We start from the raw sequence: 17,093 nt of genomic DNA on the forward strand, positions 1-17,093 counted from the left end.
CGCCCTGGTTCCCTGGCGAAAACAACGGGGGCCTTGTGTAATCGGGCGACGCCCCAGCCGGCATAAAATTTTGTCATGTTGTTTCATAATTTTTTTTATTTTGGTTAACCAATAAGAATACAATTTGATCGGCTAAATCCCAAATGCCTGCCCATCCTCTTTCGTTCAGTATCCAAGTAGATACCCAACAGGGTGCACCACGAGAAGGTGAGGATTGGACATTAGGTCAGAAGCCTTATTCGGTTCTCCGCATTCCTTTAAAGGCTATGTGGAGGTTTCCTCTCAGTTATACAGCTTCGACCCTTAAGCACCCCTGACAATCATTTCCTACTCTGCTATTTAGATCCCCAACAAGGACCAACTTTTCCTTTTTCATTGTTTCAGTTGCTTTTTCTAAAGCCTCAAAAAATTCCTCCACTTCTACCTTAGTGTAACCTTCTGTGGGACATAGGCACAAATAAGTCTCATTGTACAGTTCCCCATTCTTATATTTGCCCACATTACTCTACTTGAGACTGACTGCCATTCAAGAAGATTAACCTCGTATTTTGTGTTGAATACTATGGCTACACCTTCTTTTCCTTGATTGTCATTTCCTGAATATAACATTTTGTATTTATTGCTCAGAAAGATTTCACTAGTTTTTGTCTTTTTTGTTTCAATCACCCCTATTATGTCAATCTGATACTTATCTAATTCCTCAGCTAGCTCCATTTCTTTGCCATTCAAGCTTCTTATGTTGATAGTACCGATCTTTATTTCTGGTGATGTTGAGTGGGGTGTGTTTTTAATTTCTTCCAGTACCTGACTTTTTGCTACTCTCCCTGATTCCCTGGTGAAAACTTTAAACTTGTTTAACCGGGCAATGCCCCAGCCAGCGTGAAATTTTTCATGCTGTACCATCATTTTGTATTTTGGTTTAAAGAATAAGAATGCAGTTTGGTCAGAAAAATCCCAAACTGCCAGCTTATCCTCATTCGTTCAGTATCTGTATTGATACCCAACAGGATGCACCATGAGAAGGTGAAGATTGGACATTAGGTCAGAAGCCCTCGTCGGTTCTCCGCCGACCAGGGCTTCTGATTTCCTTCAAATTTCCTTTAAAGGCTGTGTGGAGGTCTCTCAGTTATACAGCTTTGACCCTTTCATTCTAATATTCATAGATGAAATCACCTGTAATGACAGTCCCCGTTATATCCATAAGATTTATCTTTGATGCAATTTAACCAATCCTCTTTGGATGATCCTGGCCTATAGCAGCACCCAATTATGTACTTTAATTTATCTCACACCAAACAACCTAAAATCATAATGCTGATATAGTATGCCCACAGATATGAGACCCTTTGACACTTCTGTGCATGTCAAAAGAAGGAGAATCCATTCCGATAATAGGGTAATCACTCCATATTGTGGGATGAGTGTTTATTATTACAGGTCAGATAATTAATTTATCTTTTATGATCATTGAAGTTTTTAAAGTGGTAACTATTTTGCTTGTATAACAGTTGGAAAATTTTAAGTATGAAGCAAGTGATTTCGTGTGTTGGTGACCAATTCGTACATCATCTTATTTCCTTTTCCTCTTCAACATGAATTGACTCTTTTTGACAGTCTTCCAATGACATCCCTCACTTATGTGGTTGGACTGTAACAACTGCAAGAAGCCTTTTACATATTGTATCTTAGGCTGCTTATCTTATCAAAGAAACTAAAAAGACTACATTCATGATTGAGTGGGCTAGTTGGCTAGAACATGAAAAATACTGTTGGTTAACTACCTTTTCTAGACATTATGGTAACAAAACAATTTAGTGGCTATGTTTTTTTTCTTTATAAATAAATTTTAAATTGTGATAAATTTTTATGATAATAGAATTTGAATAAAGTTTAAAGCTTATCAAAATTTAATTGCACCAGTATTTATGAATAGCAAGTGAGAAATATTTTTTGATATTTACAGCAAAGACCATCCAAAAAGCCCCTACCTTCATTAAAGAACTTGAGTCCATTGATGCACTTATAGGGAAACCAGTTTCATTGCAGGCCAAAGTGACTGGAATACCAAAACCCACTATAATATGGTAATATTATTTTAAATATTATATTTTTTTAATTCTAGTTTCCAAATTTTAGCAGAATTTCTTTAAGCATTATTTAATTTAAAAAGAAGAATAATGAAAATTAACTTTAATTTCTTCTTCTTCTCTTCCATCATCTATGTGGATGATGATGAGGCCGAATGAACTCTTTCCACTTCTGTCTGTCCCAGGAGAGCCTGAACAATTCTGTCCAGTTTGGTGTCGCTTGTTGTGATTTGGTTTTCAGGTCCTCTTTTATTTTGTCTATCCATCTAATTCTGGGCTGTCCTTTGGATCTTTTGCCTTCCATCGTTGTATTCAGGACTTTAGATGGTAGTCTTTCTGTTCCCATTCTGGTCACATGGCCAAACCATTGCAGTCTTCTTTCTTGAATTTTGTCTATTATTGTTATTTCTTGTTTCCTTATGTCTTCGTTTCTTATTCGATCCAGCAGAGATACTCCAAGTAATCTTCTTAGCCAATCCATTTCAGTAACTAATAATTTTTTCTCTTCAGCCTTTTTGAGATTCCAGCATTCACTTTCATAGAGGAGTATTGGGAGGACCATTGTTTCATAGATTCTTACTTTTGTTACTTGTTTGATGTCTCTTGACTTCCATATTTTATTAAGTCGTCCAAAAGTTTGGGATGCTTAACTGAATCGTCTGTTTATATCTTTTATAATTCCACCATTGTACTCAATAACTCCTCCAAGGTAGGTGAAGTTTTCTACCTGCTCTAGATTCTTACTATCAATTTCAATTTTCAGATTGGTGCTTCTTTTTCCTATTTGCATAGTTTTTCTTTTGTCTATATTTATGTTTAATCCAGATTTTATACACTCTTCCTTTATTTTATCAGAAATTCACTGTAGATTTTCTTCTGTGCTTGCAAGTAATTTTAAATGTGTTACATTTTTCCCATATATTTTAATTCCAGAGTCTTCATTGTTTAAGGCCTTATTGGTTGCTTCTTCCAGTATAAGATTGAACAGGTCTGGTGACAGATTGCATCCCTGTCTTGCTCCGCTCTCTGTGTGGAACCAGTTGGTTAAGGTGTCCTCTATTCGTACTGCACTTTCAGATTTCTCATACAGATTCTTTATTATTCTTATGGTTTTGTTGGGAATTCCAAATTCTTCCATAGTTTTCCATAGTTCTCTTCTATGGATTGAATCAAATGCCTGACGAAAATCTATGAAATTTATGTAGCAAGTTTTGTTGTATTCTAGTGTCTTTTCTATTAGTGTCTTAAGGTGAATAGTTGATGAATTGTGCTTCACCCTGGTCTGAAACCTGCTTGTTCTTCTCCTAGTGCCAGTTCTATATATGGCTTAATTTGTTTTTGGAGTACTTTCGTAAAAACCTTACTCGGAATACTGAGGAATACAGAATGCAATAATTACAGAGGCTAATGCCTCTGTAATTATTGCATTCTGTTTTATTTCCTTTTTTGTATATAGGAGTTATGACTGATTTGGTCCAATCAGTAGGCACTGCTTCGTTTTTGTAGATCCTTTCAAATAATGTTTTTAATGGTTCCGGAAGTTGTTCCTTTCCTGCTTTTAAGAATTCTGCATGTATTTGATCAATGCCAGGTGCTTTCCTAGTTTTGAGTTTTTCTATGCTGTGTGCTATTATTTCTTTCGTAAAGATATTTGTTTCCTCTTCCATTTCAGTGACTGGAATCATAATGTCCTTGGAGCTGTTTTTATTATATAAATCTTTGAAGTATTCTTCCCATCTGGCCATTCTTTTTTTTTTACTTTCAATTAGTTGTCCCTCTTTGTTTTTGATCATTATAATTTTTGTTGTCTATGTCTTGCTAATTTGGTCTATTTGTTTATATAATCCATGAAGGTTATTTTCTTTTGATAGCTTTTCTACCATTTTGCATTTTCTTCTAATCAGTTATTCTTGTCTCTTTTAACTAGTTTTCTAATTTCTCTGGTTAATCTATTATATTCATTTCTGTTATAGTTCTGTTTTAGTTTCATGCTTTTCCTTTGATCGCTTAATCTTTTTACTTCATTCGAGATCGAATCCTTTTTGCTTTCTCTTTCTGTGTAACCTTTTGTTTTTTCTGCCGAATTTAATATTATTTCCTTTAATTTGCTCCAATGTTCTTTGATGTTTATATTCTGTTTTGGTAGTTCCTTCAGGTTTTTGTCTAGTTCTAGTTGATATTTTCTTAGAATATTGTTGTCTTGTAGTTTTTTTTACATCCAGTCTCCTTTTGACTCTAAAAGTGCTTCTAGATTTTAACTTTATTCTTAGGTTTGCTAATACTAGCTTATGGTCTGATCCACAATCTGCAGAAAAAAATCTTCAATTTAGGATACTTGATTTCCCTCTTTGGTTTACAATAATATAGTCTATCATATTCTTGGTTTGTCTGTCTCGTGATATCCATGTCCATTTTCTTTGGAGTTTTGGATGTTTAAAGAGAGTGTTGGTTATTGATAATCTATTATTTGAGCAGAGGTTTAGCAGTCTTTCGCCACATTCATTGCTTTCTCCATACCCAAGCTTTCCAATTACTATCCCAGTCTTTGCCTACTTTTGCGTTTAAGTCCTCCATTACAATTAGGAGATCTTGACTTGATGTCTGCTTTACTGCTTTTTCCACATCTATGTAGAACTCTTCAATGTCTTCTTCTGATGATGTCGAAGTTGGTAAGTATACTTGAATAATAGTTAGTGATCCAATTGATGTTTTAAATCTTGCTTTAATTATCCTAGGTGAGATAGGATTGTAGGACAATAGAGAGTTTTGAGCCTTTTGTTTAATATAAGTGCTACTCCTTCTTGGCATTTGTTGTCCTCCCTGCCTGAAGCTAGGATTTTGTACTGTCTATGATGGAATTCTCCTTTTCCAGTCCATGTGGTTTCGCAGAGTCCAATCACTTCCCATCAGTAGATGTCTAATTCATGCAGTAGTATTTCCAATACTCCTTCCTGGTGAAGAGTTCTTACATTCCATGTTCCTATGCTTGTTATGTTTTTCCTGTCTATTAGGTGATGTTTTGTTCCAATAGCATATTTTTCGCCTTCACTATCTTGGTTCCCTAATAGTGGACGCAACCCTTGTTTGACTGGGCGACGGTCGAGCTGGCATGTATCTTTAGGTTGGTTAGAGTTCATTTGGTTTCAATGGTTAAGTTTTTGTCAAGTGTCGACCACCACTCCTTGACCTGAATTCAGCTGCTTTTTTTAGTAGATAGTGGAAACTACAGTTTGAGAGCAAAGAGTCACCCCCTCGCCCTCGAGTTGCTCTAATAGCACACTGGAAGGGAAGGAGTAAGAAATAAGAGAGAGTAGAGGGGAAAGAAGAGTAGAAGACCAGTCTCCAGATATGATATACCAAGTGTATATTGTTTGAAGTAAGATCAGGTATAGCCTGGGTATCTCGGGTGTGCCATGCCCGTACTCACCAATGTGAGCCCCTGAGCTGGAGTTTGGTTTTATATCAGCTTTAATATCAAATTTAATATCAGCTAGTTCCTTTTCAGAGGATTTTTTATTACTGTTTATATTCTTTGTGAGTCTGCTCATAGATATATATATATATATATATGATTGCCTTTCAGTTAGAATGACTTGAATTTGAACTCACCAGGACACAAAGAATGTGCATAAAGGCTTTTAAGGTACATTTTTGAGTTAAGTGACTCATATGGAGGTGGCTGGATTTTTCTTCAAAAAATTGTCCTTCCATATTCTTCTTATATTCATGCAAAATAGATTAATCAGCCAGTAAGAAAGCAGACATACTTTGATAGATGGCAGATTGTACAGATCAGATTTATGATTTTCTTCTAATAGCATTAATTAGGTATACATATGAAGCCAAGTTACCTAAACATAACAAACCATAGATCCTCTGATATTAAGGGAAAGGATTTCACCTGCATGTGCTTCTGCATCCTGTTCTCCAGAACACCAGATGACAGACAGAGCAGTTGCAATAGTGTATTTTCTTGAAGGAGCAACTCATAAAAGAAATTACAGAGCACAGCTACTAAATAAATATTTGCCTTCCTGTGCATTTATGCCCTTCATGGGGTTAATCGTTTAGGAGATCTAGCTAAACCAGTAACATACCTGTCACATTTCTGTATGTTTTTCATGTAGATATATAAAATTTGCTCATGACTTATTGACATGTATAAGTTTGTCCATTTAGACGTAATTAAATCTAGATTTTTACTTCTCCTCCTTCTTATTATTATTATTCAGGCCTCCATGGAGTCAAAAGACTCATCGCAGGAGGTTCTTCCTAGGAAACACAAAGTCTATCAAAACTCATCGTGGGAGATCCCTCCTGTGAAACAAACTGTATCACACCACTCCTTAAACTCATTGACCATTCTTGCTCTCACCACTCTATTAGAAAATACATTCCACCGTTCAACCACCCTCCATGCAAAGAAACCACTCCTCACCCTCTTGCTCGCAGTTTCCTTTTGTAACTTCCACGGATCGCCCCTTGGCATCAAATCCCTTCTGCTGTTTGACCAAGCGAAAGAAATCCCCAGTGTCAACCCTGTAACCACCTCTCAACAGCTTAAAAGTCTGAATCATATCACCTCTCCTTCTTCTATCCACCAAACTCTGCAGTCCACATTTCCTCAGCCAATCCTCATAACTAACATTGTACAGTCCTGAAACCATCTTTGTTATCTGCCTTTGTACCCTTTCCCTAGTTAATTTATCCCCATCAAATACAGGAGACTAAATCTGAGAACAATAGTCTAAGTGTGGACTGATCAGGGTCTTATACAATGGTCTCTGCAGGTCAGCGTTCTTCTCATTATTGTAGCAATCCTCTGTGTTACCTTCACCACCCTTGCAATATGTACCCTGAATTTCACGTTTCTATCAACCCCAGATTTCTTGTCTCCCCTATTTTCTCCAGTATAGCTCCTCCGATAGAGTATGCAGCGTCCCATCGATCCCAAGCGTCAGGACCTTACATTTTGCTGCATTAAACTGATACCCTCATTCATTTGACTGAGGGTATCAGTTCATTTAGGTTAAAATCCTCTTGTAGGGCTATCACATCTGCACTGTTACTAATAACCCTTCCCAGCTTCACCTCATCCACAAACAATTGAATATCTCCTTGCAATCCACTGACAATGTCATTGATATAAAGGTTAAACAATATAGGTCCCAGTACTGAGCCCTGTGGGATCCCACTTGTAACCCTCTGTCTCCTTGATATTGTCCCACCATACACAACTCTCTGATACCTATCAGACAGCCAATCCTGAATCCAGTTGACCAACCTGACATCCAAACGCATGTGCTGCAACTTAAATATCAGCTTATCATGTGGCATCCTGTCAAATGCCTTTGCTAAATCCAAGAAAATTGCAGTATATGCCTTTCCCTCATCAACTGCTCTTGTCACTTTATTATAAAAGGCAATCATATTACTAAAGCCAGAGCTCCCTGTAACAAATCCATGTTGATTCTCAAAGATAACATTACCCTCATTTGCCTAATGCTGTATATTTTCCATCACTAATTTCTCCAAGACCTTAACAACTACTGATGACACACAAACTGGCCTATAATTAGACACTTCCAGTCTGCTACTGTACTTATGCAATGGCACTATCTTACCTTCCTTCCATTCATTTGGCACCTTTCCCAAAGCCAGACTTTCATTGAAAAGCCAGACCAGAGGAGCTGTCAGTTCTTTGTCACATTCTCTCAAAACTCATGGTGAAATACCATGCAGTCCCACTTTACTGACATCCAGAGTACTCAGTATTCGGAACACGCTCTCCTCCTGTACCTCTAAACCTCGAACCTGACCTATCCCTGTAGTATTAAAATTTACTCCTCCAGGATGAAATACTTCAATATAGTGTTCATTGATCAATTCACTATGTCATCTGCATCAGTCACTCTATTCCCATTTTTATCCCACAATGTCATTCTTCCACAATCATTTCTCCTCCTACTGGCCACATAGCTAAAAAGTTCCCTAGGATTTTCTTTGGAAATTAGGGCCAATCTCTTCTCATATTCAAGTTTCGCCTTCCTTACCATACTAGTCACTTTCCAGGCCTCTGTCTTATATTCTTCATGCATCTGCTCATCACCTGTCTCCTTATATCTCTTTCATAGTCTCTGTTTCACAGTTCCTGTTTAATATTGTTTGTCATCCACTTCGCACAAAATTGTGTCCTCTTCTTCACTTGTGGAATGCAGCTTATTATTGCTGCTAACAAATATTCCTTCACAATTTCCCAAGCGCTAATGATATCCCAGCCTTCCAATTCCTCCCTCCATGAAACTTCCCCAATTGATGTCTAAGACTATTATAATCACCTGCCTTATAATTCCACATACATTCCCATCTCTTTGATATTCCTGCATGTCTATTCATCTTCCAAGTTAAAACCACACGGTCACTCTCTCCAACTGGTGGAAGAGATGTCATCTCAGTTATTATCAACTCTTCTGATGCTATGATCAAATCCAAAACTCTCAAACCTCGTGTTCCCTCTATTACATGTTGCCTAAGACATTTGTCCATCAAGAATTCTTGAAATTCCATTCCTTTATTGCTTCATGCATTTTCCTCTCCCCAATTTATACTGCTATAGTTAAAATGTCCCATAACAGTCATTCTTCTTGCACTTGCCAAGCTCAACTGTCTAAACATCTCCTGGTCCCCCACCCTCTGTGCTCCTTGGTTTGTAGCAACACCCCACTAAATATCCTGTCCTGGCCACTTCTACCTCACACCATATACTTTCAAAATCATTAGTGTCACTGCCTTCCAAAGCCTCCACTCTTAGAGGAAATAAGTTGTCACTTATCATAAGCAATACTCCACCATCATGCTTTCCTTTCCTATCCTGCCGAAAAATGCAGTACCCTGCTACTTCTATTCCTGTTATTATGTAATCTTCTGTCAACCACATCTCAGTGATCCCAATAATATTTGGCCAGGCTGATGCTACCAGCACCACCAATTCCTCTCCTTTATTCCGGATACTCCTGGCATTAGTATAAAGTATAAAAATGCCACTGTTTCTATACCCAGCATTATCACCTTTAGACTCCACTGGGCTCAGCGTTACTCGATGTAATCTCCCAAGTATCCATTCCCACAAGAGGCCACCCTGTTACCATCCACCCTGGGCATTCTAGTTTCCCTGTATTGACACACTGACTTGTTCAGAACAGCAATCTCTCCAGGTGCCTACGTCCTTTCTCATTTAAATGCTGGTGGTCTCTCACATACAATTCCTTTCTGTCCTCAAACGCCCTCCAAGCATCCTCATATTCCAATCCTCTCTTCTGACACATTCTAGCTATTATGTTATTCAATATTACTGCTCTTCTGCTAAGCTCATCCTTATCTTACATAGGCAACACACACTATTTTTCCTGTCTGCATCTTCTTTTGTACAACCTGAAGCAGGAATCTCATACCTCTCACTGCCCAATTTACATTACCTCTTAAGTCATTTGTTCCTACCATCACAGTCATCTCATCCAACCCATCTCATCCCTCTTAATTATAGCCACAAAGTTATCCAAGAAGAGACAAGAGACTGAGGAAGAGCTTATGTATGCAAGATCACTAAGTGTCAAAAATGTCTAGAATGAGTATAACTATAGTAGAGGGTGCCATGATGTGACAAGATTTCCTTTTTTCAGTTACAATTTGAATTGTATCTTTCACTACCTAGTTCAGTAGCCTGTGTTTTTATCATCATCATCATCATCATCATCATCATCAAATTCCTGCCATGTACCCTCAAGGGGTGTACAGGATATGATAGTACTACATGAAAAAAAATTACATCATTATTAATTTCCTATCTACAATTTTCCTCCAAATCAGTCTGTTACTTGTCAAGACTCCAACATTATCAGATCTTATATTTCTATCGTCTAAAGCACTTAGTACCGTATCAATTCACCTGTATCTTGGTCTTCCTCTGGGTCGTTTTGCTGCCAAACTGGCAGAGAACACTTGTTTTGCTAATCTTTCCTCGTCCATTCTGTTTAAGTGACCATACCACCTGAGATTAGCTCTGCTATCGCATTCCTGGATGCTGACAATGTCAAGTTCTTTGCTAATATCCTCATTTTTAATATGATATTGCCATTGATGCCATCTGTTCATGCCTATAATCTTTCTCAGGACTCTCATATCTGTGGTCTCTAGTCTTTGGTCAAGTGTTTTACTTCTGACCCAGCTCTCAGATCCATAAGTTAAAACTGGTTTGAACACTCTGTCTTGTATACAGCTAATTTAGTGTTCCGACTAATTTCTCTCTTATTCCATATGAATTTATTCAATTGACTTCCCACCATACCAGCTTTGCTGATTCTGTTGTCTATTTCTATATTTAGTTTACCATCTTCAGTAAAAATCGTGCCTAAATATCTGAAATGTTTTACTTGTTCCACAGGTTCTCCATTCACAACACAGTTGACATTTTCATTGATTCGGCCTATTTTCATTGTCTTTGTCTTTTTATTGCTCACCTTCATACCATATCTATTACAACAGCTATTCAATTTAGTCAGAGAATCTTGCAGACTTGTAGCAGATTTATTTAGAAGTATAACATCATCTGCATAAAGCAAAGAGCTGACATTAACATCTCCAATTTTGATATCATGTTTAATACCACTTTCCTTCATAATGTGATCCATATAGATAATGAACAACAGAGGGGATAATGTACATCATTGTCTCTCACCAGATTTAACATTAAACCACCTTCCTGTACTTCCTTCAATTCTAACTGCTGACTTACAACTCAAATAAAGACTAAGTATTGCTTGATATAATGCCCCATTGACACCATATAACTGTAGCGTATTGAATAGCTTCTCTCTTGGCACCTTGTCATATGCGTTTTCCAGATCGACAAAACTTAAATACAGATCTTTGTTATATTCCCATGCTTTCTCGACTATTTGTCGTAAAGTGAAGATCTGATCCTGACAGCCTCTATTTGGCCTGAATCCAGCTTGTTCTTCACCAAGCTTTTCTTCCACAATTCTTCTCAACCGTTTCTCAAGTATGCTTGCATAGATCTTGCCAGGAACACTCAGTAGGGAAATACCTCTGTAATTCTCACATGCAGTTTTATTTCCCTTTTTATATATGGGTACTATGAGAGCTCTACTCCAGTCATACGGGAATTCGTCCCTCTGTCCAGGCTTTCTGAACTATGCAGTGCACCCACTGTAAGACTCTTATACCACCATACTTCAGCATTTCTGGTCGAATATGATCTACTGCTGCTGCCTTTCCACATTTCAAGCCTTTGATGGCTTTTTCTACTTCTAGTATGGATATGTATTTCTGACTGCATGCCTGGTCAGTGTTTTTTACCACTGTGCTGTCATCACTGCTTGTTTCATTAAGCAGTTTTTCAAAGTAATTACTCCATTCTTCAAGGATATCTTTTTCTCCCATTTTCATGTCACCTTTATCATCTCTAATTCCTTTTACAGCACTCTTTCCTCCATTCTTAAGCTTCTTCAACAACCTCCAGAATATTTTGCCACCTTCTTGATATTTATTTTCTATATTCATGCCAAAGTCCTCTCATGACTTTTGTTTAGCTAGTTTTACACACTGTTTAGCTTTCTTACATTTGTCTCTGTATTCTGTAAGAGTAAAAGCTGACTTATTTGCCAGGAACTTTTGATATGCTTTCTTCTTTTCCTTCACTGCTTTAACTTCCTGTGTCCACCAGGGAGTTCTAATTTTTTTATCCTTGCACACAACCTCACCACATGCCTCTCTGGCAGAATCAATCAACGTTTTCTTCAGAGTTTGCCACTGAATCTCCAAGGTTTGATTCCTGTTCTCAAACTCTTTCATTTTCTTTTCAATAATCTTTGTGTATTTTAGCCTACAGTTCACATCTGAGAGCTGCTTAACGTTTATTCGCTTTAAAACTTTCTTACATGTTATTCTTTTCAATATGAAATTCAATTTTATCCTGCTCAAGACTAAATAGTGATCACTTCCAATTTCAAATCCTCTGTACACTCTGGTGTCCTGCACCATGGAGAAAACATCACTATCAACAATAACATAGTCGATGAGACTTTTCTTATTCCTAGCCTCTTCTCTCCATGTGAATTTGTGCACATTTTTATGTTGGAACATGGTGTTAGTAATTACCAGTCCATGTCCTGAGCAGAAATCCAACAGATATTTACCATTATTATTAGCTTTGCTCTTTTCTCCAAATTTTCCCAAAATATTTTTGTATATGTCTCACAATCATTTCCTACTCTGCTATTTAGATCCCCAACAAGGAACAACTTTTCCTTTTTCATTGTGTCAGTTGCTTTTTCTAAAGCCTCAAAAAATTCCTCCACTTCTACCTTAGTAGAACCTTCTGTGGGACCATAGGCACAAATAAGTCTCATTGTCCAGTTCCCCATTCTCATATTTGCCCACATTACTCTACTTGAGACTGACTGCCATTCAAGAAGATTAGCCTCGTATTTTGTGTTGAATACTATGGCTACTCCTTCTTTTCCTTGATTGTCATTGCCTGAATATAACATTTTGTATTTATTGCTCATAAAGATCTCACCAGTTTTGGTCTTTTTTGTTTCAGTCACCCCTATTATGTCAATCTGGTACTTATCTAATTCCTCAGCTAGCTCCATTTCTTTGCCATTCAGGCTTCTTCTTATGTTGATAGTACCGATCTTTAACTCTGGTGATGTTGAGTTGGGGTTTATTTTCAGATTTGTTCCAGTAGCTGACTTTTCGCTGTTTTACCTGGTTCCCTGGCGAAAACAACGGGGGCCTTGTTTAACCGGGCGATGCCTCAGCCGCATGAAATTTTGTCATGTTGTACCATCATTCTATATTTTGGTTTAACCAATAAGAATACAATTTGGTCGGCAAAATCTCAAATTGCCAGCCCATCCTCGTCCGTTCAGTATCCAAGTAGATACCCAACAGGGTGCACCACGAGAAGGTGAGGATTGGACATTAGGTCAGAAGCCCTGGTCGGTTCTCCGCGTTCCTTTAAAGGCTATGTGGAGGTCTTCTCTCAGTTATACAGCTTTGACCCTTAAGCACTGTGTTTTTATAATAGGTTATATGTTTGTGGTTTGAAGATGCTGGTTTGAAATCGAGCAAAATATTAGTAACTTAATAAATTATTTATTTTGTTCAGGTGTCGTTTGTTCCATGACGTATTACTGTGAATTATTATGATTATTTTTGCTAAAACTTTCACTCAAGCTAAGAAATATTTTAGTGAGAAATATTTCTTAGAAAGAAAATATTCATTAAGAATTTAGATATATCTTCATCACCAATATAATATAGATATTCATTTCTCATGTTTAAAATAAAAGATAATAATAGTAACTGAAAGGTTTTCATCAGGATGAAAAATGGCGAGAAACTTGACTCTTCCATTCATGCGCCAATAACAGAATTGCCTGACTATTCTACAACACTGTCTATTGAAAAGGCTACTGCTGAAGATGCAGGTGAATACACTGTGAAAGCTACCAATGAAGTTGGTGATGCTAGCTCTACTGCAAAGCTGACTGTCCAAGGTAAGTTTGATTATATTATAAGTAAATAGATAAATGTCTCATTTTATCCCAATCTATTTTGATTTGATCTCCCAGTATTCAAACATCTCTATTTTATATTAGGAAGCAACATTTTTTACTATTGTATAAACATGAAATATAGACGGTATTACTTATATCCTTTAAAAAAGAGTGAGCGAGAATAAAAAAAAAAATAAAAGAAAAAGGCATTCTTTTCTACTAATCATAGGTTAGATGTATCTTTTATATAATTAAGTATCACATCAACATAATAGTGTGGCCAGATGAATATAAGAAATTTAAATGTTATCACACTCGTGTAGTAAGAAATATAAGAAATTTAAATGTTATTAAACTCATGTAGTGATTGCCTATTTTCTACTGCCTCTAGCTGAAAGTACATTTCTACTAGTGGTGTCGCATGCCGATTTCGGTTGGGTGTGCTGTCGTGTGGGTTATGCAACCCACGCTACAAATTTCACGTCAATTTGACCGTATGCATGGCCGCCCGCAGAAAATTTTCTGAGGGGGGGTAAAGCTTGGAAACAAATAATTACATCAATAAATCTTTATTATTATTGATGTAATTAAATAATTACATCATTAAACGTCTTTTAGCACTTTTTGATGTAATTATTTGTCCATGTAAACTATAAATACATTATTTTCATTTTGCATCGATTTTAATGATCTTTATTTCTTGGAAAAAAAAAGTATTCGGAATTAATACTTTTCATATATATATTTCATATATAAAAAATATTTCATATATACACAATTTCATGTATAAAAAAATTGACTAGCATATTTTATTAAAATCAGCTAATTAAATAATTCCAAAATCCCAAATTAAATTGTTTCAGTGTAAAAGCAAAAAAATCAAGACTAACAAGTAAAATAATATTAAATTACATACACTTACCTTTCAAAAATGTATTTTTCTGTTTAAATTTGCTTTGCTATAAATTTACAATTCACATTTCACTCAGTGGCTCACTAGATACAGAGGGCAAATGAACTGGTTGCTTTTCACAATAGTAATGAACATTTTTTTCAAAGATCAGAAAAAGATGAACCAAAAACAGGAATATGTGCTTTATTGCTGCAATAAAACACAGGTTCTATGGCTACCCCCACCGTGGGCTGAAACAGGCCAACCCATAATAAAATTTTCTATCCATCTATCTCTGATTGGTACCAGTGGCGATTGAACTGCCCACTCAATTTCCAAAAGTTAGATAGGGCTAAATGGCCTCGCCTACTCCCCGTATATGGGAATAAAAAAGGCGTTAGCTGATTTTTTAAAAAAGAGCCTGTGTAGCTCAGTGGATGTGGCGTTTGCACACCATGGCGCTTGGCCGCACGAAGGAAGACTTGGTTTCGAGTCTAGTCGTCGACTAGAGGAAATTTTTCTAAGCCTTTTTTCGACCGGTTCCCGAGTTAGTCGATCTCTGGCACGGGCAAGCGGGTTTTTCCTCCTGGAAACTCGGGTTTTTCGTCCCGTAAACTCAAGAAAATCGACTGTAGAACCCACATTATTTTCAGACATTAAATATATTGTGTTATGGTTAGGGACCACGAGATGGCGGCACATTTGAGCCGTCTCTCTTCACTGTGTACCGCTTAATTTGTGATAGCCTTGGGCCATCTATCTCTGATTGGTACCAGTGGCGATTGAACTGCCCACTCAATCTCCAAAAGTTAGATAGGGCTAAATGGCCTCGCCTACTCCCCGTATACGGGAATAAAAAAAGGCGTTAGCTGATTTGCTGACAGAAAAAGCATCCCATGGTCGAGGGTGTGTGGTTACATATCTCAATCACTTTTATGATTATAATTTGTGGAATTTTTTACTCGATCCCAGGGGGAGTTCCCCGTTTGCACTCCTCTTCGGACGCACATGACCGTATGATTGCATCTTTATCGATGTCTGAAAGTTTTGAGAGAGTGCATGGTGCATCAGCGCTCATTTTAATTGGTCCAATGCAATTAATGTCAGGATAACTTTGAATACTTCTGCATAGAGTGGGGAACAATCTGTTTGTTTTAGGATTTACTAGAAAACAACAATGAAGGAGAATGCTATATTTGGTTGGTATATTTGAAATACTCAAAGATGAAAATAAGTTATCATTTATAAGACATGTGAGAATAGGAAATGAAAGGAAAGAATAAGTGTGAGTATAAATACTTTCATTAATGGTAAACAGATTATTAAGAATTAACATTTGTGATATGTGTGTCCAATAAGTTGCTGGGTGTAGCGAATAGCACGATCCTATAAAGTCTAGACATGAATAAGTGAATTTATGATGGCATAATTAAAAAAAAAACTTACGAGGAGACAGAGTATGGCAGGAATAAATATGGTGTGATGGAGCAGCAAATCATTTCATAAAATTTGTTGCCCATGTTATGTGTATTTCTCTGGTTTGTGTATATTTCAATCTATTTTCCAAGAATTTTCTTTTGTTTAGTGAGACTCAAGGTACATAACATCCGATCATTATCGGAATTATCCACACTTTCGGGAATCCTACATTCATTAGTTTTTTTTTTTTTTTTTTTAGTAATAGCGGTTCGTCTGTCTTATCAATCTCACATGTGCTGGTATTTTTTTGTAGACCAACAAAGTCTTATAATACACAGAATATTCATTTTTATTCAGGATATAGATATTTTTACTGTCTGTTGTTTCTGAAGACTAGAATAAAAATGTCTCTATTCTGTTAAAAAACTTTGCAATCTCAACAGATCAAACTTTGCAATCTCAACTTGTAACTGCACAAGCAAGAGAAACATTTAGGTTTCTTCTCCTAACATCCACTTTCAAATTTTCAGTTCCAGAAAACGTGTAACAGTTGTTTGTAATACAGCCATCGGATACAGAAAGCACTCAACTCATGACAAGTGACAACTTTCAATTGGATTGGTTGACACAATAACCAATCACAGCCGCTAGGTGCTGGGTGAGCTCTCAATGTGGGCTCACCCAGCCTTGCCTCCTGAGCAGTTTAGAAATATTAAAATGCTAAAAATTTGACCTGCTGCACCCTATTTACATCTTTTCAAAGGGCTCAAAGGTATATGCATTTTGAAAGCACATCTTGGCTATTAACGCAAATGTGATGCAATGTTTACACGTTGTAAAGTTGCCCTCTTCATGAATCACTAATGCTTCATTATCCTTATGAAGAGGGCAGTGAAGCATTAGTGAATTGTGTTTATTTTAGGAATCACATGAAGTCTGCAAACAATTAGGGGAGTCTTTAACAGGAATAAATGCAAAATATAATATCGGTGATACTGATATGAGCACCGCACACCCGGAATATTTGCCCCTGATTTCTACTTACTATTAGTCTTAGTTAAATGCTTTCTAAATACCGTGTGTGTGTGTGTGTGTGTGTGTGTGTGTGTGTGT

The 17,093-nt window shown here is 36.9% G+C and overlaps 1 protein-coding gene across 1 annotated transcript in view; it reads left to right on the forward strand.

Annotated features, from left to right (window-relative positions):
- LOC150109564 (protein Obscurin-like) overlaps nt 1-17,093 on the forward strand; it is a 1,271,613-nt gene that overhangs the window by 756,895 nt on the left and 497,625 nt on the right. The window contains exons 56-57 of the mRNA XM_090402667.1: nt 1,964-2,084; nt 13,494-13,669. Coding sequence (XP_090258793.1) covers nt 1,964-2,084; nt 13,494-13,669 — 297 coding nt within the window. The remainder of the gene's footprint in view (nt 1-1,963; nt 2,085-13,493; nt 13,670-17,093) is intronic.

Source organism: Typopeltis vanoorti, chromosome 2 (genome assembly GCF_054136105.1).
Source record: "Typopeltis vanoorti isolate ZY-2024b chromosome 2, IOZ_Tvanoo_1.0, whole genome shotgun sequence".
Classification (NCBI taxonomy): Eukaryota; Metazoa; Arthropoda; class Arachnida; order Uropygi; family Thelyphonidae; genus Typopeltis; species Typopeltis vanoorti.